The sequence below is a fragment of the Lontra canadensis genome, unplaced genomic scaffold (genome assembly GCF_010015895.1).
Source record: "Lontra canadensis isolate GAN:19392208 unplaced genomic scaffold, GSC_riverotter_1.0 scaffold56, whole genome shotgun sequence".
Taxonomy (NCBI): Eukaryota; Metazoa; Chordata; class Mammalia; order Carnivora; family Mustelidae; genus Lontra; species Lontra canadensis.
The window spans coordinates 5,784,392-5,807,000 of record NW_022631050.1 but is presented as its reverse complement, the minus strand read 5'-3'; the positions used below and the strand labels follow the sequence as shown (position 1 = coordinate 5,807,000).

Below are 22,609 nucleotides of genomic sequence, written 5' to 3'. Positions count from 1 at the left end.
GGGAGAAGCAGGCTTCCTGCTGAGCAGGGAGCCCAATGCAGCACTCGATCCCAGGATCCTGGGATCATGACCTGATCTGAAGGCGACACTTAACGACTGAGCCCCCAGGTGCCCCCAGCCATTTCTTTCACAATAAAACCACAGAAGGAAAGAAACCAGTTTGGGAGCATTTCTTCTCTCTGAAAATACATAAGAGATAGGGATAAGGACTGGAGTAGATTCTGAAAGAGGTCAGGGGAAAAAAAAAACCGACCAGCCCAAGTACAATGGCTGCTTCACCATGGGATGGTAAAAAATAAGGTATTTCAATAAAACAATTCCCTGAAACAAGTTTAAAACAGGAATACCATATGCTTTATGTGGTTTTAAAAATTATGAAATAATTCCAGCATGCATGAATGATATTAACAGTGAAATTACAGTATATTTATAATGGTCATGTATTTGGTCCCTCCTAGATTGATTTCTCTTTTGGACTATTTTATGTCATTACCTGTCGGCTGAATGTATTCTGTACATGCATCCAGTAATCTTCAACTGGATCATAGCAGTATATTGCCTTGGTCAACCCACCAGCAACATATATCAAGTTGTTTAAGGATACAGCTGTTATACACCTCTTGGCAATTGGGATAGCTGCACGAAGTAGCCAAGAATTGGTTTCTGGATCATAAGATTGAACCTAGTAATATATAGAAATATTTTATTGAAATTTCTAAACCAAAATGCAAATTTACTTAATAAAAGTCTACTTATAGAAACACAATTAAAAATGAAATCCCATTAATTACATTAATTCACATTAATTCACAGAATTAAGAGAGGTTAGCTTGATAGAGAAATGCCTGAATTATAAAATTCTCAAAAGAAAAGCAAATTTATTACTATCAAGCAGAATAGAATAATAAACACAAGCTGTTTCCAGGATGAATGGATACTACACTATCATGATAGGTTTTCTTTACTTATTTCCACTGAACAGTCTACATTTTTTTTTAAGATTTATTTTAGAGAGAGAAAAGAGGAGAGAATGTACATGAGTTGGGGTGCAAGAGGGAAAAACAGAGGGAGAGAGAGAATCTCAAGCAGACTCCCTGCTGAACATGGAGCCCAATGTGGAGCTTGATTTCACACCCTGAGATCATGACCTGATCTGAAATCAAGAGCTGGACACTTAACTGAGCTATCCAGGTACCTCAACAGTCCAGATTTTTAAAAAATTGTGTCATACAGGATAACTATGCCTCAATCTGTATACAATTTCTTTATGCTTTTAGGAAGTCCTTTCTGCAAAAGAACACAAGAAACTTCAGTATACTCTGAATGATCACAAATTCTGAATTCTAAAATAGTAACATTTGACCACATTATATTAAATTTAATTAAAAAGATAACTGACTGGGCGCCTGGGTGGCTCAGTCAGTTAGGTGTCTGACTCCTAGTTTCAGCTCAGGTCATGATCTCAGGGTTGTGACATGGAGTCTGCGTTGGGCTTTGTGCTCAGCACAGAGTCTGCTTGTCCTTCTCCCCAGGCTCCTCCCCGTGTCCTCTCTCAAATAAATAAAATCAATAAATAATTGACAAAATTTAGTTAACAATTGCTAAACAGTTTGGCATCAGACGGTAGTTTCCAGAATAACAGTATTTTCTAAGGTGTCAGGAAGGCAAATATTCTTTTGTCCCAGGGATTCAATGAATTGCAGCAACTCTTAGCTGTCCTCTATTGACATTATAGATGTTTCTCTTCCTCTTTTTGGCTCTAAAAAATACTTATAAAGTATGCAGAAGATGACCCAGTAGAAGCAGTGTAGTTACTGTATCTTATCCTCTGCTAATTCACTTCCCAACTGTGTTTTTTGTGAGTAATGTTTTGATTCTACAGGAATCAAACTGTAGCAGGAAAAGGTTTAAAACTATTTAGTAGAATATCCCATGCTGAGATTAGTTTTGTTTCAAAAAGATTAAATAATGCTTTTTACAAAAAATTGTTAGATATATTAGGACTTCACTTCAGTAACTTGAAACTTTGTGTTTTCCCCCCAAAGTATAAAGTACTAGACAATTTTTAAAAGGCTCCTCAAACTAAGGGACCTTGCTATTTATTTGATAAGCTTTCTGTATTTTTCTTCCCGTATACATAATTGGTAATTTCTGTAAGAGAACATGGCTTACCTTATCAGAACAAGTATTATCATCAGGTCCTCCACCAATCACAAACAATTTGCCTACACAGCTAGTCACGGCAGGAGAACTCACTGCTTCCTTAAGGGGAGCAACTTCAGTCCATCGATTTGAAAAGGAATCATAACATTCTACGCTGCTAAGTCTGTTTTGTCCATCATAGCCTCCAACAACATATACCTATATGTGAAATACATGGAAAAATCTTAATTGTCAAAAATCTGAATTTTTTAACTAGTTGGCTAAGGAATTAAAGGATCTGTTCCCTTTAAAAACCCTTGGTAACTATAACTGCAATAAATTTAGCTTAGTTTTTGAAACTTTCATTAGCACCCTCTCACCACAGAGGAGACTTTTTAGACTTTTTTTTTTCATAATAGCCCCCGCCAATGAAGTTTTAATACCACCATATATTGTATATCCTTTTATGTCCTATATGTATATCTGTGTTTTACATATGGAAGAGTACAGTTTTTTTCACCCCCCAAAATAATCTTCACCCCCTTAAGGGCGATACTGCTTGCACGGAGAATTACATGATTGTTTAAATGCTCACACTCATGGATGATGAAAATGTTTGATTATTATGAAGTAATAAAGCTACAAATTTAAAATATTAGATAAGGAATGCTAGACTGTAAGACCACTGAAGGCAGTGCCTATCTTGTTTTTCATTTTAGTATCAAGTGTGCTTAGCTAAGTATCTAACACACAATTAACTCTATACTATGTATTTCAAAGGGCTTCCACAAATCTAAGGAAGGCAGACATATTAATCTTTATGTGACAGCTGAACTAATCAACAAGTCATTTATTAAATTACCTATATGTAGTTAATCCATTAATAATAATGAGATACATAAGAAACTTTTAACTTGGGGCGCCTGGGTGGCTCAGTGGGTTAAAGCCTCTGCCTTCGGCTCAGGTCATGATCCCAGAGTCCTGGGATCGAGCCCCACATGGAGCCCCGCATAGGGCTCTCTGCTCAGCAGGGAGCCTGCTTCCCCCTCTCTCTGCCCGCATCTCTGCCTACTTGTGATTTCCCTCTCTGTCAAATAAATAAATAAAATCTTTAAAAAAAAAAAAAAGAAACTTTTAACTTAAACGAGGTTCTTCAGTTTAACATCCACAATTCCTTTGACAGTCATTATCAACTATTCCCTCCATATGAAGTAACTATTAAGTCCCACTGAGTCTTCTTTCACAGCATCCCACATCTGTCCTTTTTGTTTCTCACTGCCACTATCCTACTTCAGGATCCATACCATTTTATACTTCTCAATTAATCTCCTGGTCTCCACTCTTGTGCTTCCTCAACCACAGATTAATCTTCCTAAAATACTTCATCAACTCCTTTTAATAGTTCAGCAACAGATGCCTAAGTGGTCAAGGCCAAACATTATACACCTACATTCAAGTCTGTCCACAATTTATCTTTCCGTATGCCTCCAAATTTCTAGAGCAGCCAATGCTATTTTGTATTTCAATGTTGTACTTCTCATATTATGTTAAAATGATCTCTTGGTGGGTTTGTTCTCCCAACACTAGGAAGTTCAGAGAGGTTAAGTAACAACTCAAGGTCACCTAGCTGGAAGAGTATATGGAAACTGTGGCACAATGTAGCAATTAAGGGCATGGCTTTGAAGTTAGTAGAAGCAGGGTTCAGTATCTAGTACTGCTATGAAATGTAAACCTTGGGCAGTTTACTTATCCTCTGAGAGTCAGTCTTCATTTCCTCAATAAAAGTGTAGACAGTAATAGTATCTATCACATGATATAATTTTGAGGATTAATTTTTTTTTACCATTCTCTTGCATTCATAAATTAAAAATGTATGTTGTGAGCACCAAGATGAAAGTACTCTAGATTAAGAAAATCTTGAACTTTGCTTTGCCCCTGCTTTATTACTTTCTGTGTAACCTTAGGCAAGTGACTTGATTTCTCTGAATTAGGTTTCTTTAAAAACTGAAAAAGTTATACAAAATTTTCTCTAAGATTCTTTCCTACTCTTAGATTCTCTATTCCAAATCATCTTACCTAGGTTTTCTTAATAGAGACCATTTATAAACTTAAATACTTTTATAGGTTTGAATTCAGTTTATATTGCAATTTTTTAGGATAACAGTTTCCATGACATAAGTACTTGCTTTTTAAGGTATGAAAGATTCCTTTCATGTCTTGATTTATTGCTTCTAAGTTTTAGGTAACTTCAAGTCAAGTATACTAACATTAATCTCTGCTCACCAATCCATACACGATATTTGAGACATCAATCATTCGCATTTGCCTTTGTACTTCCAGACTAAATAATTACAATTTTTTTTAGTCAGATCTCTTCTCTTTCCAACCACTTCAATATTTTAGCTGCCCTTTCAGTAATATTTTATCATTCTTAAGGGATGGCTACCAAAACTATATATAATATAGTAATTACTGACACACTAGTGATTTCAGAAAATAGCCAAACAGAATTAGTTTATTTCCATTACACCTATCTCAAGGTCCCCATTATTTCAGTGACCTAGTCGAGAGCAGCAGCACAATAGATCAATAGCCTTAGGAAGTAACAGAAGTTTTCCAGCTGTGCTTTGAGAAACTCTTAATATTCTGTAGTATAGAAATTTCAAGCAGGCTCTATGGGGAAACAGGGGGAGGGGACCAGGCTGAGTAGGAAGGGTTCCTATACCATCTCTGTTTCTATTAGGGCAGCTCTGTTTCCTCATTCGTGGCTCTAAAATGTCTCCATATGAGGGCCCAAGAGGTAGCAATCTTTTTAGAAGGGGGTATCAAGGAACCAGTCAGAAATACATATGTAAGCAAGTATACTGCTTTTATTCAGATTGCCCATTAATATAAGGTAGCTTTGAAGGAGCTAATAGAGATGGAGGCAAAGAAAAGCTAAAGGGTCCTTGGTATACACTGCTGTATTTTTATCTGTTCTACATAATGGGTTTTTATGTTAGATTTAACTTTTTAACTTTAAAAAGGATGTAGCTGCTTTTAAAAAGCTTGGAAACCACAAGTCTACAAGTGTTTCTCAAGTTCCTAAGGACAGAGAATGGTTCAAAACCAACATATAATTATTTATTTGTTTTTTAAAGTAGCCTCCCACAACCAGCATGGAACCCAACACAGGGCTTGAACTATGAGATCAAGGCTGGAGCTGAGATCAAGAGTCAGATGCTTAACTGACTGAGCCACTTGGGCACCCCCACAAATTATATATTTTTAAAATATTTATTAGCCACAGTCAATAATCAGTTTTCTTTAAAATACACTGGTGAATTTATCTTAACACTATTTAAAATTTGTTTTGTCCCTAACTTGTATAAAGAAAAAAGATAAAATAACATCAGTCTAGATAAATATATCTTTGCCAGACTGCCAAAGTCAGTAAAGGGAAAAAGATTGCTTGGATTAGACATTGGCCTGTTTTTGTACTCAATGTAACTCCTTTATTTTCCAATGCTTCTTAAGCTTTCAGAATGCAATGGAGCATGAAAAGAGAAAATGTGCTACACTGCCACAAATTCCAAATTGGGAGAACAAAATATCCATTCAAAAGTACAGTGTCAAATTGTTTATATCTTTAGTTTGTCTACTGAGGTTAGAAATGGAAGGAAATACAATTTGAATCCAAAATACCCTGAGACTGAGTAAGATGAAGGATTTAACTGTGGTATTTATTTTGGAAATGTGCCAGCAATAGTAATAAAAAGTGGTTTCTCTTACTTTACCAAGGAGGACAGCCATTTTGTGACGCCATCTGCCTTTATTTAGAGAAGCAACTCTGATCCAAATATTTAACTGTGAGTTATAAATCCACACATCACGGCCATTGATTCTTCCACCTTTAAATGCAAAACAATGTACACACAGTATGTATGTCACCAAGGGATTTATGCTCAAGGCATAGATAATTATAACATAGGATTTATTTACCCAGTCTAAGAATTTGTGAATTTAGTTCAATGAATGAAAGAATGACCCTCTTAAAGCTTAATGAAAACAGTTCTACAGACCCGATTTAAACCTTGCCGATTATTATCTTGAGAATCATAGGCCCTAAATAATAAAATGCAAAATACAAATTTTACAAATGTATAAGGCTATTAATTTGAATCAGACATCAGAAGCAACCAAACAACAGAATTATTTTAAAGATTTAAAAAAATCACCCATTTATTCAAAAGCATACCACTGTACAAAATGAATTATGTCTTGTTAAATTGTGTAACATGTAGTAATAGAATAACTCCAAAGCTGGTAAAATTATTAACCAAATAACAGACTCAGGACCAATGATAATGTAGTTATACTCTATATAAGTCTGTCATTCTATTGTCTCAGATTTTAGATATAACATCAACATAAAAGAATTTCAGGTTAAGAATTTTAAGGAAAAACCTATTTCATAAACTTTGGTGAGAATTTCAGAAAACCTGGGTGGATCAGAAATCCTTTTTTTTTTTTTTTTTTTTGCTTTTTTCGCTTGCTTTTTTTTTTAATTAATTCTATGAGTAAGTTTCACTTTGCATACTTCACAGTGTTCCTTAAAACAAAGTTAACGTGTTCAGGTTTTAAAAATTATGCCATATCCCATATGCATTTGAGAGCATTTAAAATAAGACGATTAAAGGCATTTTTCTGGTGGATCATTTATAAATCATTCTGGATCATCCTGAGCCTGTTTTTAAGAGAAAAAGTCATTCTCGGTTTTATTTGTTGTATAAACTGATCTGCTGAAAGCGGGACTATTCACTTTCATGGTTTTCTTCTGAGACACTACTACTGTTTAAAATAGCCAAGCTATGTTCAAATTAAAAGTAGCTACAGTACGAAATAAGTCAATCAGAGAAAGACAACTATCATATGATCTCCCTGATATGAAGAAGTAGAGATGCAACATGTGGGGTTTGGGGGGTAGGAAAAGAATAAATGGAACAAGATGGGATTGGGAGGGAGACAAACCATAAGAGACTCTTAATGTCACAAAACAAACTGGGGTGGGGGCACGGGGAAGGGAGAGGGTGATGGGGTTATGGACATTGGGAAGGGTATGTACTATGGTGAGTGCTGTGAATTGTGTAAACCTGGTGATTCATAGACCTGTACCCCTGGGGCTAAAAATACATTATATGTTTATAAAAAAAATTTAAAAATTTTTTTAAAAAGTAGCTACAGTAATAATAATTCTTTATTTACCTGAAACAAGAATGTCATTCCTTAGAGCACAGACTGCATACTCTGATTTGGTAAATTCTGGAAGCTTAGCCAAAGACTTCCATTCTCCTGTCACAGGATCATAGCACTCGGTGTATGGAAGATTAAATCCTCCAACTCGTTCACAGCCTCCAACAACAACTATCACCTCAGAATAGCCAGTTGACCTAAAACAATTATTTTAAGAATGTATAAATAAGAAAATACACTCAAGATTGTTGAAAACTCTAAAAACATACCATGAACGTAAAGAAAGTAGAAAGTAAACAGTTGTTTATTCCCTGAGCACGTGCCAAATAATACAGGCTGCCAAAGACTTTAAGAGACATTTGCAAGGGATTTAGTTATGTCGTTTTCCACAGAAAATTTCTATGGGTATTTTTTTTCTATCAGTTTTGCCTTAAAAATTACAAAGCAGTCCAAAGTCCTACGTAACTCAACTGGAATCCTGGTAATAGTAAGGATGACTTCCAAAGGTAGTTTTGTAGTAATTCAGATGTGTGCAGCCATACTAAGGTAAGATAATGAAGAAAAATGGTGATTTTTCGTAAGATTGCTAGTCCTTTTTTTTTTTTTTTGAAGATTTTATTTATTTATTTAAGAGAAAGAACAAGAATAGGAGGAGACATAGAGGGAAAGGGACAAGCAGACTCCCTGCTTATCTGGGAGCCCAATGCAGGGGCTTGATTTAAGACCCCGCGATCATGATCTGAGCTGAATGAAGTCAGATGCTTAACATACTGAGTCACCCAAGCACCCCAGATTGCTAGTTCTAAAAAAACTAATTCATAGTATAATCTAAGTACCCTTTAAAGGAGTGTCTGTATTTGTTTGGAAACTATTTCTTAAAATAGTTTTTTTAAAGTTGAGTACATTAAAGCAATCCAAATCAAAACACTGAGCAATCACCTAAAGTGTTAACAGAGTTTGTAACAAAGAATGTTAAAGGAAAAAAAGCAAGACCAAAAACTGTACAGAAGTTCTGATCAATACTATGTAAAAAATGTGTGTGGAAAGAATATACCTATACCACCAAAGGCTAATGATGGTTATCTCTGGAGAGCATGGCTTCTTTCTTTCTACCAACACAAATTTCCACAATGATGATGAGCATGGACTATTTTCAGAGTAGAAAAAACAACATTTACAGCATTAAGAGAATCCTAAGGTTTATGTTAATCATGGACTTCTTTTATTTTGTAGTTTAAATTTAAGACAGATACAGGGCACCTGGGTGGCTTAGTTGGTTATGCCTTCAGCTCAGGTCATGATCCCAGGGTCCTAGGATCAAGCTCCATATTGGGTTCCCTGTTCTGTGCACCCTCTGCCTGCCCCTCCCCCTCTTGTGCTTTCTTTCTCTCTCTGTCAAATAAATAAATAAATAAACCTTTAGGGGCACCTGAGTGGCTCAGAGGGTTAAACCTCTGCCTTCAGCTCAGTTCATGGTCTTAGGGTCCTGGGATTGAGCCCCACATCCCGCTCTCTGCTCAGCAGGGAGCCTGCTTCCCCCTCTCTGCCTACTTGTGATCTCTCCCTGTGTCAAATAAATAAATAGAAATCTTAAAAAAACATAAAACAAAAAAAAACCTTAAAAAAATTTGTTGTTGGGGTGCCTGGGTGGCTCAGTTGTTAAGTGTCTGCCTTTGGCTCATGTCATAATCCCAGGGTCCTGGGATCGAGCCCTGCATTAGGCTCCCTGCTCCGGGGTGGAGGGGAAGACTACTTCTCCCTTTCCCACTCCCCTTGCTTGTATTCCCTCTATCGCTGTCTCTCTCTCTGTCAAATAAATAAGTAAAATCTTAAAAAAAAAAATTGTTAAGATAGATACAGGAAAAATTAAAAGCTTATTCAAGTTTTTTGTTGTTCATAAGGCTCAATAGAAAGCTTGTAATTTTAAAATTATTTGACTTTTATATTTTTTCACAAATATAACTGAAATGAAAAAGGTCCTGTAACTACATTTTATGGTTGTTACAATTTTAATCTCATGATGCAAAATGCTAATAATCCCTCTTCTCTTAACTTAAATGTGGAAGGAAAAAAGACCACATCGGAACGTTAATTTGTAGTTTTAGTCAGTATGATGTTTCACAATTACACTAGGAAAAAAAATTAAGTAATACTGGTATGTCACTTTAACAAAGATACTATATTCTAGCTACATTTACTCATAGCTTTTTCAACTAATAATCATTTACCTGTTCCAGGCCAGGCATACTTTTCCTTTACAAAATCAGAAAAATATATTGTAGAAAAGAATTGTATTCACAGATGTAATAAAAATTACTTTTAGGAGCCTAGCAAATCATATAACTGTAATCTAGTATATAGTAAGACATCATCAGAAGAACTGAAATATTATCAATACTATTTTCCACATTAATTCCATAAAGAAACTATTAAAGTAAATCAAGAGTAACACCAGATACTTGGTATAACTAACTTATCCTTCTTTCCATAAAAGTATCACTTCCTAAAATTACCATTTCCTAAAATTACACTTAAAATACCTCTAAAACAAATCCATGTGATTTTCCTCAAAGCCTTACTTATTGACTGATCAAAAGTTACTAAATACTGTCACTAGGGTTCAACGACTCCCAATTATTTTAATATGAAATCAAGGTAACTATTATATATTATAAGAATTGTGTTTTATACACTTTCCTTATAACATTTTATTTTTACTTTTTTTTTTCTGAAGAGACAGAGAGAGAGCAAAGGGGCATCACAGGTTGGGCGGGGGGCAGGTCAGAGGGAGAGAGAATCTTAAGCAGGCTCTACACCCAGCATCAGGCTCAACATGGGGCTCAATCTCAAAACTGAGATCACAACCTAAGCCAAAACCAAGAGTCAGACACTTAACCAACTGAGCCACTCAGCTGTCCCACATTTGATTTATGTTATAGCTTCTCTTCACTTAAACTTGCTTGCTTTTTTCAAGACTTCTTAGCCTAATAAACATATGTTGTCTGTTTTTGTACTTTTGAATAAGAAGAGAGAATAGCACCAAAAACTAATGGCTAAAACAAGTAGCCCCACTAAATAAAGGATCTTTTCAGTGTCTACTGGAAATGTGTTTTTATCTGAAAAGATCAATAAACTGGTAGTTTTGCCTGTACTAAAGGTCTTATTTGCAACCAAATGGCTTTTAACTTAATTGGAGACAAGCCTGGTGTTCTCATTAAAGACTGTGAATCCACCAGAAGTTATTTTTAGGGATGCCTGGGTGGCTCAGTCGGTTAAAGACTCCTGGTCTTGGCTCAGGTCATGATCTCAGGGTTGTGGGATCAAGCCCTGCACTGCGCTCCCAGATCAGTGGGGAGTCTGCTTGAGTTTCTCTCCCTCTGCCCCTCTTCATGCTTACATGAGGGCTCTCTCTCTAAAATAAATAAATCTTTCTTAGAAGTTATTCTTTATTTCTTGAGGTTGGAAAACTTTTATCTAAGGCAGGGAGATGACCGCCTTAAAGGAAATATGTTATTCCAGCTAATAATGGCAATTGGAACAAAAAGGCAGTCAAGATAATATAGGACGAATAAAAGTCTGGATACCCCAGTTCAATCTATTTTTTAGAGTGAACATTATTTTATTAATATTAAAGTGAAAATCCCGATTCTGCTGTGATAAAATAAAAAATATCTGCTGTTTTAGTATTAAATCTTACCATTTGTTCCTGGGAAAGTATTACAACTAAATTATCCTTTTTTTTTTTTTTTACTATGGCAAGTATTGTTTTTAAAAAAAATCACCATCCTCTTTTATCATGAATTAAAGAAAAGATCAAATTAAAAGATTACATTCTTTGATTTATGTGAAAGATTTAAAATAATTCTCTCCCTCTGGCCCTCCCCCTGTGTGCTCTCTAATAGATAAATTTTAAAAATCTAAAAAAAAAAAAAAAATCTCCTAAAGGCAAAATACAGGACTTGTTGGCTGAAATAATAGACTCAGTTATTATTAATGCCAAATATGCCAGAGATAGGCCAAACTCATTCTCATCAATAAAAGGGGTTACTGGGAATGGCTAATGGCTAATGGAAGAATAACTGAATGTATTTAAAAAGCACAATAGGAAAGCCATTGTTTCCATATAGCAGGAAACTAGAAGAAAGGAATGATATTAGTAATATAATCTATTCACCATTCCAAGACTCAAAAATATCTGAAAACTGAGCCATCAAACAAAATAATTAAGTAGAATAGAGATATGAGACTTGAAGCCCTAAGAGAGAGAGCCACATGGCTCTTTAGTCTGTAAGGTATGACCGTTACTAAACTTAATGTATTAATATATCTAAAGAAAGAACTAGGGGCACCTGAGTGGCTCATTGGGTTAAGCCGCTGCCTTCGGCTCAGGTTATGATCCCAGGGTCCTGGGATGGAGCCCCGCGTCGTCGGGCTCTCTGCTCAGCGGGAAGCCTGCTTCCCCCCGCACCCTGCCTGCCTCTCTGCCTACTTGTGATCTCTGTCAAGTAAATAAATAAAAATTAAAAAAAAATAAAGAAAGAACTATATATCAAAAGAGGGACTGGTTAATCACAAAAGCAATAAGTAAATGAATGAGAAAGTAATCACAGAAGGTCTTATAAGAACAAACATCTCCTGTGCCCATTCAAGTTCTTGTCTAAAAAAAAAAAAATCTTAGCTTAGCTAACCTGAACATTACTGGTTCTTTGGTAAGAATATTTTTATGGTGGGTGAGATTTCCTTAAGCTGTACTAGCTGAGAGGACTCCAGTTCTAAAGATTGACTAATTCCCTTTGTTTGGATTCCATGCTTGCAAAACAACCTTTGGGAAAACTTTGACTTCCCGCTTAGTGATTTGTCCATAGTAAAAGAATATGGTGAACAGATTGGCTTAAAGATCTGTATGTGTCGATGTGGAATAATCTCCAAGATACTTATAAATGATAAAAACAAGGCGCAGAACTGAGTGTATAAAGAGAAGCTGGGAGGTATGTGTGTGTATACACATACGCCTATAATATATACACACAAAGAATATTTTCAAAGAGTTCAAGAAACTGGTAACAAGTATCCTTTGGGGAGAACTGATGTATCAGGGATCAGGTAGAGGGAAACTTACATGTATACGTTCATGAAAGATGTTTGAGTTAAGAATAAAAATGAACGACACCTGGATAGTTCAGTTGGTTACACATCTGCCTTTGGTTTAGGTCTTGAGACCTCAGGCTCTCTGTTCAGCAGGAGCCTGCTTCTCCCTCTCCCTGACACTCCCCCTGCTTGTGCTCCCTTTTTTTCGTCAAATAAATAAAATCTTTAAAAAAAATCGTAATTATAATCTTCATGTTCTTACTGATTTTCAATAGGAACTTGAACTTTGTCTTCCTTATGGACATAATTTTCATTATATAGTAACGGTTAGACAAGAGGTAGTAGAAAGTATTAGAAAAGTACTTAATTAATTCCAACCTCAAAATGACAAGCTTATTAAATCTTAGCTATCTCTGTTGCTCAATGGAATGTGGCAAAGAGCATCATTTTTTCCCATAGAACTGAATAAATTATTCTTAACATAAACCATTTGATATCAAGCATATCTGTCTTTCAAACCAAATTTCCTATTCTGTAAAAGTAGAGCACAAATTTACAATGTATTCTGATTATTTTCTTTATGAAACCAGCAAAAATTCTTATTGCGCATTTTTTTTTTAAAGATTTTATTTATGTATTTGACAGACAGAGATCACAGGTAGACAGAGAGGCAGGCAGAGAGAGAGAGAGGGAAGCAGGCTCCCTGCTGAGCAGAGAGCCCGATGCAGGGCTCAATCCCAGGACCCTGGGATCATGACCTGAGCCGAAGGCAGAGGCTTAACCCACTGAGCCACCCAGGCACCCACTTATTGTGCATTTTTGTGTGTAATACTAGATTATATATACTAGGTTATATACTTTTCATATCGTATTTCCAATCATCACAATCTTACAAGGTAGTATTATGCTTAATTTTGCAGGTGAGAAAATTGATACAGAAGTCAAAATGTTTTGTCTAAGGTCATGGTATTAACTATTTGTACGGAGCCACATCCCAGTCCAGACCTGATTCTGAAGCTAGTACTCTGAACACATCATGGTACTTCTACTCGTCATTTATTTAAAAATAGTCATCATGTAGTAGTACAGAGATTTAAAGTTGCATAATATATATTAATCAAAAGACAACTATTTGTAAGATTTGCTCCTATGATTGATTTCTACTGTTTTTTCTCCCGAGGGTTTACAACTGAGAGTGCAGATTACCAAAGCTTTTGCGCTCTTAGATCAGCCCATATCCTCTTTCTAGGTAATCGCTACCATACCTTGTTTTTTTCTTTTTTCTTTTAAAAAAGATTTATCTATTTATTTGACAGAGACATAGCGAGAAAGGGAACACAAGCAGGGGGAGTGGGAGAGGGAGAAGCAGGCTTCCTGCCAAGCAGGGAGCCGGATACAGGGCTCACTCCCAGGGCCTTGGGATCATGACCTGAGCCAAAGGCAGACTCTTAACAATGGAGCCACCCAGGCACCACTCATACTCTGTTTTTAACATATGTTGAGGTTTTCTCTCTTATTTAAGATATATGTGGGTATGTATAGGTAGAATATTCAGTATGGATTGAACTGTGGAGAACACTTGGCACAGGATAAACACTGAAGAAATACTGGCTGATGTGAGGACTATAACCTAATTAACAGTGGTAGTAACAGGCTGTTATCACCCTAATCCAAAGTTAATCTTTGTATCACTAATGGTGGGACCATCAGATATGGTGTGTCTCCTAATGTAATGCAATACAATATACATATTACCTAGGATGAATTCTAACCGAAAATATTTAACTTGTCTCCATTAAGTGGAAGCTTATAGAGCTAACTTCCAGTTTTCAGAAAACACAGCTAAATTCAGCTAAGTGACAGCGTAAGGCAGCAACCTAATACAGAAGGTGGACTATTTTTCTGGACAACCTGCCCATTAACAAGTTCAAATCATGAAAAAAAAACCAAAACTCTTCTGGATTTAGAGACTGCATGGGAATAACCAGATGCAATGAGTGGTACTGAATTGGATCAAGGTTCATTAAAGAACAGTTTGGAAAAGACTGGGGAAATATGAATACAGATTGGGTATTAGTTAATATGAAAGAAATATTATTAACTTCAAGTGGGATGTTATTTAGCCTATGTTATTGTTTTAAAGATGTGTCCTGAGGTAAAAATAAACAAACAAATAAATTTTTAAAAATGGCTGAATGAATGGATGAATAAATGAAAGAGAAAGTCTGGGCTAGAGTTCTAGGTCTGATAGCCAATAACATGTATGGTAATTAAAATCAAGAGAACAGATGAGATCACCTAGGAAGATGGGATATAAGGCAAGACAGAGAGGTGTGAACCGAGGGGACATCAACATTTCAAAGGCCAGATAGAGAACGATCAAATGGAAAAAGAGCAGTTGAAGAGGACCATGAGGAAATGGTGTTCTGGAAGCTAAGGAAGGACTTTCAAGAAAAAGTAAAGCAACTGATAAAATCAAATCCTAAAGAGAGATCAAGGTGAATAAAGACTGAAAAGAGGCTAAGAAATAATAAATAGAAGGTCAGTTATGGCCTGATTGAGAGGAGTTTCAGCTAAGTGATTGGAGGGAAAGCAGAGGAGTGAACTGTAATTGAAGTGGAGATATCACTCCTCTTTCAAAGAAGTTTGGAATTTCTCAGAAAGATGAGAACCTGACAAACAATACACATTGTTCAGATAATGAAATTCCTAGTGACTGGTACTAATATGCAGTAACAGGTAAGTGAAGGAATATAAGAACAGGAGGTGATGATAAGAGTTGTAAAACAAAGGATTTATCTTTATATTCCTTATGCAATGCCTACATAAAATAAATATCTTTTATTATATTCACAACAGTCTGCGAGCTCAATATAACTATAGTTTGTTTTTTTTCTTATTTGCCTCCTAAAGAAAGATAATATCGAAATCTTATATATAGATGTGCTTCACTGTATGAAATGGATTGACTCTCTTAAAAATTGGATGTAAAATACATTTTTACAAATCAAATAACTAAGCAAAGTAGAAAATTATCTCTGTATTATCTAAGCCTAATTACCTTTAGAGGGCAATCTGATTTCACTTAGTTCATATTTTTATAAATAATGTTAATAATAACTTACTTGATTTGACAACATACATCCTTTGGTTCCTAATTGTAATCCTGTACATATATAGGAGATACATGCTGGAAAGTTATTATTAGCCCTATTTGACCCAAAGCCGTTCTGTCTGCTAAAAGGGGACGAGTCTGTTTGAATAAAACACACACTTTTCCCCTTAGAGGGATACTGTGTTTCCAGAAAAGTTCTGGAAGAGCCCCAAAACTGTTCAACATTTTTTTTGTTTTTAAAGATTTTATTTATTTGAGAGAGAGTGAGAGAGCAGAGTGAGCAGGAGGAAGGGGCAGAGGGAAAAGCAGACTCCCTGCTGAACAGGAAGCCCCATGTGGGACTTGATCTCAGGTACCTGAGATCATAACCTGAGCTGAAGGCAGAGCTTAACTGACTGACTGAGCCATCCAGGCACCCCCTGTTCAGCATTCTTCTGGCTCAGGTCATGATCACAGGGTCCTGGGATTGAGCCCCACATGGGGCTCCCTGTTCGGTGGGAAGCCTGCTTCTCCCTCTCCCACTCTCCCTCCTTCTGTTGCCCCTCTCACTGTGTCTCTGTCAAATAAAGAAACAGAATCTTAAAAAAACAAACCCTGTTCTTTCACATTTTTAAGCTCAGCCCATGTTTCTTAATAGCCCTTAAAAAAAACAAAACACCACAAGTGGGGCGCCTGGGTGGCCCAGGGGGTTAAGCCTCTGCTTTCCGCTCGGGTCATGATCTCAGGGTCCTGGGATCAAGCCCCTCGTCGGGCTCTCTGCACAGTGGGGAGCCTGCTTCCCCTCCTCTCTGCCTGCCTCTCTGCCTACTTGTGATCTCTGTCGAATGAATAAATAAAAATCTTTATTAAAAAAAAAATTCATATATTTATATAATAAAATTTTTTTTGTCCTTTGTTAAAAAACAGAGTCAAATACATTTCTTTCTTACAAAGCAATTATTTTTCACTTAAGTCAGTTGACTTTGAAGAAAAGAATGTGCTCTAACCTTAATACAAAGAAGTATTAATTTTTTATAATAATAATTACACAATATTCTATCTAATATATAAAAAGTTCAGATTGTCGGGTGCCTGGGTGGCTCATGGGTTAAGCCTCTGCCTCCAGCTCAGGTCATGATCTCAGGGTCTTGGAATCAAGGCCCCCATTCGGCTCTCTGCTCAGCAGGAAGCCTGCTCCCCCACCTCCCCTCCCCGCCTCCCTGTCTGCTTGTGACCTCTCTGTGTCAAATAAATAAATAAATAAATAAATAAATAAATCTATCTATCTTTAAAAAAAAAAGTTCAGACTGTCAAGTACTGGGAGTTTTCTTTACAGATTTATTTATTTGAGAGCGAGTGTACATGCGCACATGCATGTGAGCACACAAGTGAGGTGGGGGAGTAGAGGGAGAGGGAAAGAGAGTCTTAAGCAGACTCTGAGTTAAGAGAGGAGCCCCACTCAGGCCTTGATCTCAAGACTCTGAGATAGGACCTGAACTGAGACGAAGGGTTGGATGCTTAACCAACCACACCAACCAGGCACCCCTGGGAGTTTTCTTAAGTGGGTCAGACCTACACTACACTATATAAATAATAACAGCTATTAATTTTTAATATTCTATGTACCACTTTCGATGGTTAGTACCTTAATAGTTTCAATGGCAGGGGCGCCTGGGTGGCTCAGTGGGTTAAGCCTCTGCCTTCAGCTCAGGTCATGATCTCAGGGTCCTAGGATCGAGCCCCACATTGGCTCTGCTCAGCAGGGAGCAGGCTTCCCCCTTTCTTTCTGCCTGCCTCTCTGCTTACCTGTGATCTTGATCTTTCTCTCTCTCTCTCTGTCAAATAAGTAAATAAAATCTAAAAAAAAAGTTTCAATGGCAGAACCTGTGAGGTAAGTACTATTTATTATCATTCTCACTTTACATATGAGGAAACAGATATCTTTCTATATTCAAATTAGTGAAGATTTTAAAGACATACTATCTCATCATATACTAAATTTTTAATCACATCCCAAAACAATAATAATCAAAAGCAAAGCTAAAATTTTGGTTTGAGAGCTACACTCTAATAAATTTATAGGAAAAGTGGAGATGATATGAGAAAATAAAAATACCAGTTTTGCAACAATGTGAATATATTTAACACTACTGAGTGGTACAATTATTAAAATTAAGATAACAAATTTATGCCATTTGTTTTTTTACCACAATTTAAACAAATTAGCTTTGTTAGAAAAATATTAGGTTCTTTTTTTTTTTTTTTTTAAAGATTTTATTTGTCAGAGAGAGCATGAGAGAGAGCACAGCAGGGGAAGCAGCAAACAGAGGGAGAAGCAGGCTCCCTCCTGAGCAAGGAGCCCATTGTGAGACTCGATCCCAAGACCCTGAGATCATGACCTGAGCAGAAGGCAGATACTTAACCAACTGAGCCACCCAGGTATCCTGAAAGATTCTTTACTATATATCTCACAATAGCCATTTCTCGCTTAGTCACAGTATAGTACATTTAATATTATTCCTTCAAGTATTAACATGAGTATTTTTCTATAGCTTATAAATTAAAATGTTTTACTGAAATAATGCACTATAAAAAGATACAAGTCTAATACTGAATTAAATTCCTACCTCTAAATATATTTTCCAAATTCTCCCTAATGATGATATAATTTTTATAATCAGAAAAAAATTTAAAAATTAAGATTGACATTAAGTAACTGTGGCAATAAGAAGAGATCTGAAACCTGGGTTTTACATCAAGAATCCACTCAATATATACTAGTTTACTTACTTCACCTTTATATTTCAAGTTGCCTGTTAGGAAAAAAGGAAGTCTGTGAATTTGCCAATTACATGTATGTGTGCGTGTGTGTGGTTTTGTTGTTGTTGTTGTTGTCTTTTTAAGATTTTATTTATTTGACAGAGATCACAAGTAGGCAGAGAGGCAGACAGAGAGAGAGAGAGCAGGAAGAAGGCTCTTCGCTGAGCAGAGAGCCTGATGTGGGGCTCAATGTGGGGCTTGATCCCAGGACGCTGAGTTTTTTTTTTTTTTTTTTTAAAGATTTACTTACTTATATGAGGGAGAGAGAGAATCTCAAGCAGACTCCCCACTGAGTGCAGAGCCCAAGGCAGCCCGTGATCTCATGACTCTGAGATCATGACCTGAGCTGAAATCAAGCCAACTGGGCACCCCTGCCAATTGTTTTTTATATGCAGAAGCAGTACAGAGAGTCCGAGTCTACCACAGTCTTTAGTCTACTTTATATCCAAAGACCCTTTAGAAAGAAAAGTGGAATTATTTGGGATCCTACAAAGATTAAAAGAAATAAGCAGAAATATACTGAGATGTTCACAGTTGTGAAGACACTCTGCAATAACCTTTCACAGCTCAGAATAACAAAGAACGATAGTGTTGAATCTAGTCTTCACTGAGAAAGATTAAAAAAAAAATTTTTTTTTTGAGGGGGAGAGAAATTTTAATGATTTATGTAATCCAAAACAAATCTTAAATTATGGAAAGCCATATGTAGACAATGCATATAAATGACTACACTGAGATTTCACTCAGGAGGTTTAAAAATATTTAAAAAATAAAAACTTTTGTTAATTATGTTGTAGTTCATTTATAAATAGTTCTCTCACCTGCGTGGCCTAGTCCTTGGAGACATCATTTCATTCCCAAGTATGTGGTACCGTCTTGCTTCATGCAATAGCTGATAACACTCAGGAGAATTCTGGATCAATTGGTCCACCTCAACTGTTTGGACAAAGTAGTTTGGATGCAACAGAGGGAGTCTCACATGTGTCAGGAGCTCATGTAACAGTGGTCTTCTCAGATCAACAGCACGATAGACCCAACGCATGACGGCTTCAAAAACCATTTCCTCTTTACCAATAACAAGTTCATCACTACAAATATAATCAATAAGTTCATCCTTGTCAAGCTCAAGAAATTCTTCATGCTGTGACACATCCTCAAAAGTCTGTAATGCAAAATTCTTGCATTTTGTGAAGAGTGTTTTGAGAGAATGGGTATCAGCAAAGCGCTGGATTCCTAAGCAGTTACAAGGATCAAGTTGCTCCTCTAAGAACTTGGCACAAGCATCACGGAGAACACTAATCTGAAAGAGGCTTGACGTTTCAAAGAGATATTGTACATTCTCTGTAGTGATCTTTACCTTTCCAGTATAAACATACTGCAAAAAACATTCCATAGCTTCAGCTAAAATACCATTGATCTCAACCAACATTTCTCTGCTTTCTCTGTGGTCATTACAAAACATAGCTCTGAAGTAGCTACTACAGGCTGAGAGAACAGCTCTATGGCAAGGAAATTCTTTGCCTTCCACACAAATGATGACATCTGTGAATAAGCGGCTGTCTCGGAATTCATTGAATATCTGAAGTATGTTTTCAGCATGGGATGATCCTGAAGAGAAGTCAAAAAACTCATGGCCTGTCAGAGATTTAGGGTCCATTTCAAAAACTTTACGCTTAGTTGCTGGGGAATCACGAACCCCGAGATCCTCTCTGTTTAGTCTTCGTCCCAATATTAGTACCATTGTTACATCAGTTGACTATATAATTGTTGAGAAATGTTAATGCTTTTCTTTATGTGGCTAAAAATAGGGGGGAAAAAAAACATTTCAATATATAAAAAATTCAGCACTGAAACGACATAGTCTCATTTTGATGTAAACATTACAATAAAATCACACACTTGATGTATCTTATAAGGAGTATAGAGTACTATCTCTTTTTAATAAGAATTGACAAATAAAAATTTGCATTATGGGTACAATTTGCCAATAGTACTTCTTAAGCCCACCCCCCAAAGACACTATATACTTTTTGAATTACTAATAACTTCTTTCTCCCCTTTTACACAACTGGGTTCTATCTACTGACTGCAGAGTTAAGTTTGAGTGCTATAAGACAAAGAATTTGACCACATTCAGAATCTTAATATAAGTGTTTATTATCTTAATGTAGTATTGTGAGAGAAGAATTCAATTATACCTATCAGTAGCCTTTAAAAATATGTGTACTGGCGGGGGCACCTGGGTAGCTCAGTGGAGTTATGCGTTAGGCCTCTGCCTTCGGCTCAGGTCATGATCTCAGGGTCCTGGGATTGAGCCCCACATTGGGCTCTCTGCTCAGTGGGGAGCCTGCTTCTCCTTCTCCCTCTGTCTGCCTCTCTGCCTACTTGTGATCTCTCTGTCAAATAAATAAATGAAATCTTAAAAAAAAAAAATGGGTACTGGGGCTCCTGGCTGGCTCAGTCAGTACAGGATGTGACTCTTGATCTTGTAGTTGTAAATTGGAACCTTATGTTGGGCACAGAGATTATTTTTTTTAAAAATGTGTACTGTTTGACCAGCAAGTCCCTTGCTAGCAAGCAATCCCAAGGAAATAGGAATATGTGGAAAGATTTATCTACAGTGATATTCAATGCTCTATTAATAGAAAATACTTATAACAATCTAAATGCCCTACAATAGGAGATGAGTTAAACCACACTACATCTTAATGACCGAAGACAGTCTATGCAGCCATTTAAAATTATGTAGACTATTTAATGACAGGGGGACTTATTAATCAGATAATAAGTGAAAAGCAGATCATAAAACATATGCTCAAAATTGAAAAAATTAATCAGTGTATCTTAGGGATAGAAAAAAGGAGGCACATATGCCAAAATGTTAAGTGATTTATTTATCTTCTGGTTTCCTCTGTTTCACCCAGTTTCCACTATAAATATGCAGTATCTTGTTTTGAGATCTTTAAAACACATGTATCTATGCCCTTCTCCCTTTCACTAATAAGAAACATCCCCAAACTTCTCTCAGAAATGAATAGGTAAACTGACTAAGCCAACAGACTGAGACAATGGGCTATAGCTATCAATTCTCTTTAAGTTTTGATTTTTAATGTGGTTCTTCTGCTGCCACTCTCTTTTCACATCTCCATAAATTAATATGTGATCCAAAAGGTATCTGTAACTGGCTTAAGAGCACTCAGAATAACTCCCAACTATTCCCATGCTCTCATAATCTCATACACACAATTGCTTCTAAAGGTCCCAGCTTCCTTCTGAAATATTTCAACAGTTAGATATCCAGGCTTAACTAAGCCTAATGAAGGTTTAAGAAGATCAAAGATAACCCCCTAATGAAATGCCATCCTACATTCACAAGCCACAAATAAAATGGAGACCTGAGAGTTAACAAACTAAATTTAGAACTGTGTTTTGTGGGGCTCCTGGGTAGCCCAATTGGTTAAGCCACTGACTCTTGGTTTCAGTTCAGGTCATGATCTCATGGGTCTTGAGACTGAGCCAGGGCAAGCTGAGCAGGGAGTCTGCTTGACCAATTCTCTCTTCCTGCCCTTCCCCCTACTCATGTACGTGCATACGAGCACTCTCTCTCTAAAAACAAATTAAAAAAAAACCACCCTGTTTTTTGTATAACCCTCACATATTAAACTGTACCCCATTTTAAAAATCCTTATGTGAAATAATATGAAATACCAAAACCAAGAAGCAACTCATGCTATTATATTCTCTTTCATATTCTAATTTATTCTTTTTTTCAAGATTTTATTTATTTGAGAGAGAGTACATGCACATAAATTGGGGACACAGAAGGACAAGTAGACTTCCCACTGAGCAGGAAGCCTGATTTGGGGCTCATTCCTAGGGCCCTGGGATCATGACCAGAGTTGAAGGCAGACACTTAACCGACTGAGCCACCGTGGTGCCCCCTAATTTGTTCTTACATTTGCCTTCTTTTCTCATCACTCTAATGACCCAGATACCCTAGTTACAATATTCACTAGATACTTCCAACTTTCATCAATTCCTTCACTGAGTGTATTTAATCTTGTCACTTCCATTTTCTAACATTATCAACAAATGTTTATTGCCTGTCTACCATTGCCAGGATACTGTGCTTAGCCTATGGTTTTCGGAGATGTAGGATATTACTAGATCTTGCTGCTGAGTTTTTTTTTTTTTTTTTTAATATATAGTTGAGACAAAGCATATTCATGAAAA

The 22,609-nt window shown here is 36.4% G+C and overlaps 1 protein-coding gene across 6 annotated transcripts in view; it reads right to left on the bottom strand.

Moving 5' to 3' along the window:
- The window catches only part of KLHL24 (kelch like family member 24), a 40,809-nt gene that overhangs the window by 6,484 nt on the left and 11,716 nt on the right, over nt 1-22,609 (bottom strand). For 4 of the 6 annotated variants that reach the window (XM_032875464.1, XM_032875461.1, XM_032875462.1 and 1 more), the window contains 5 exons: nt 19,198-20,174; nt 7,387-7,571; nt 5,914-6,032; nt 2,173-2,361; nt 494-682 (listed from right to left, as the gene is read on the bottom strand). In XM_032875464.1, coding sequence (XP_032731355.1) covers nt 494-682; nt 2,173-2,361; nt 5,914-6,032; nt 7,387-7,571; nt 19,198-20,117 — 1,602 coding nt within the window. In that variant the 5' untranslated portion in view covers nt 20,118-20,174. The remainder of the gene's footprint in view (nt 1-493; nt 683-2,172; nt 2,362-5,913; nt 6,033-7,386; nt 7,572-19,197; nt 20,175-22,609) is intronic. The other 2 variants (XM_032875465.1, XM_032875466.1) reach the window with 2 other exon arrangements.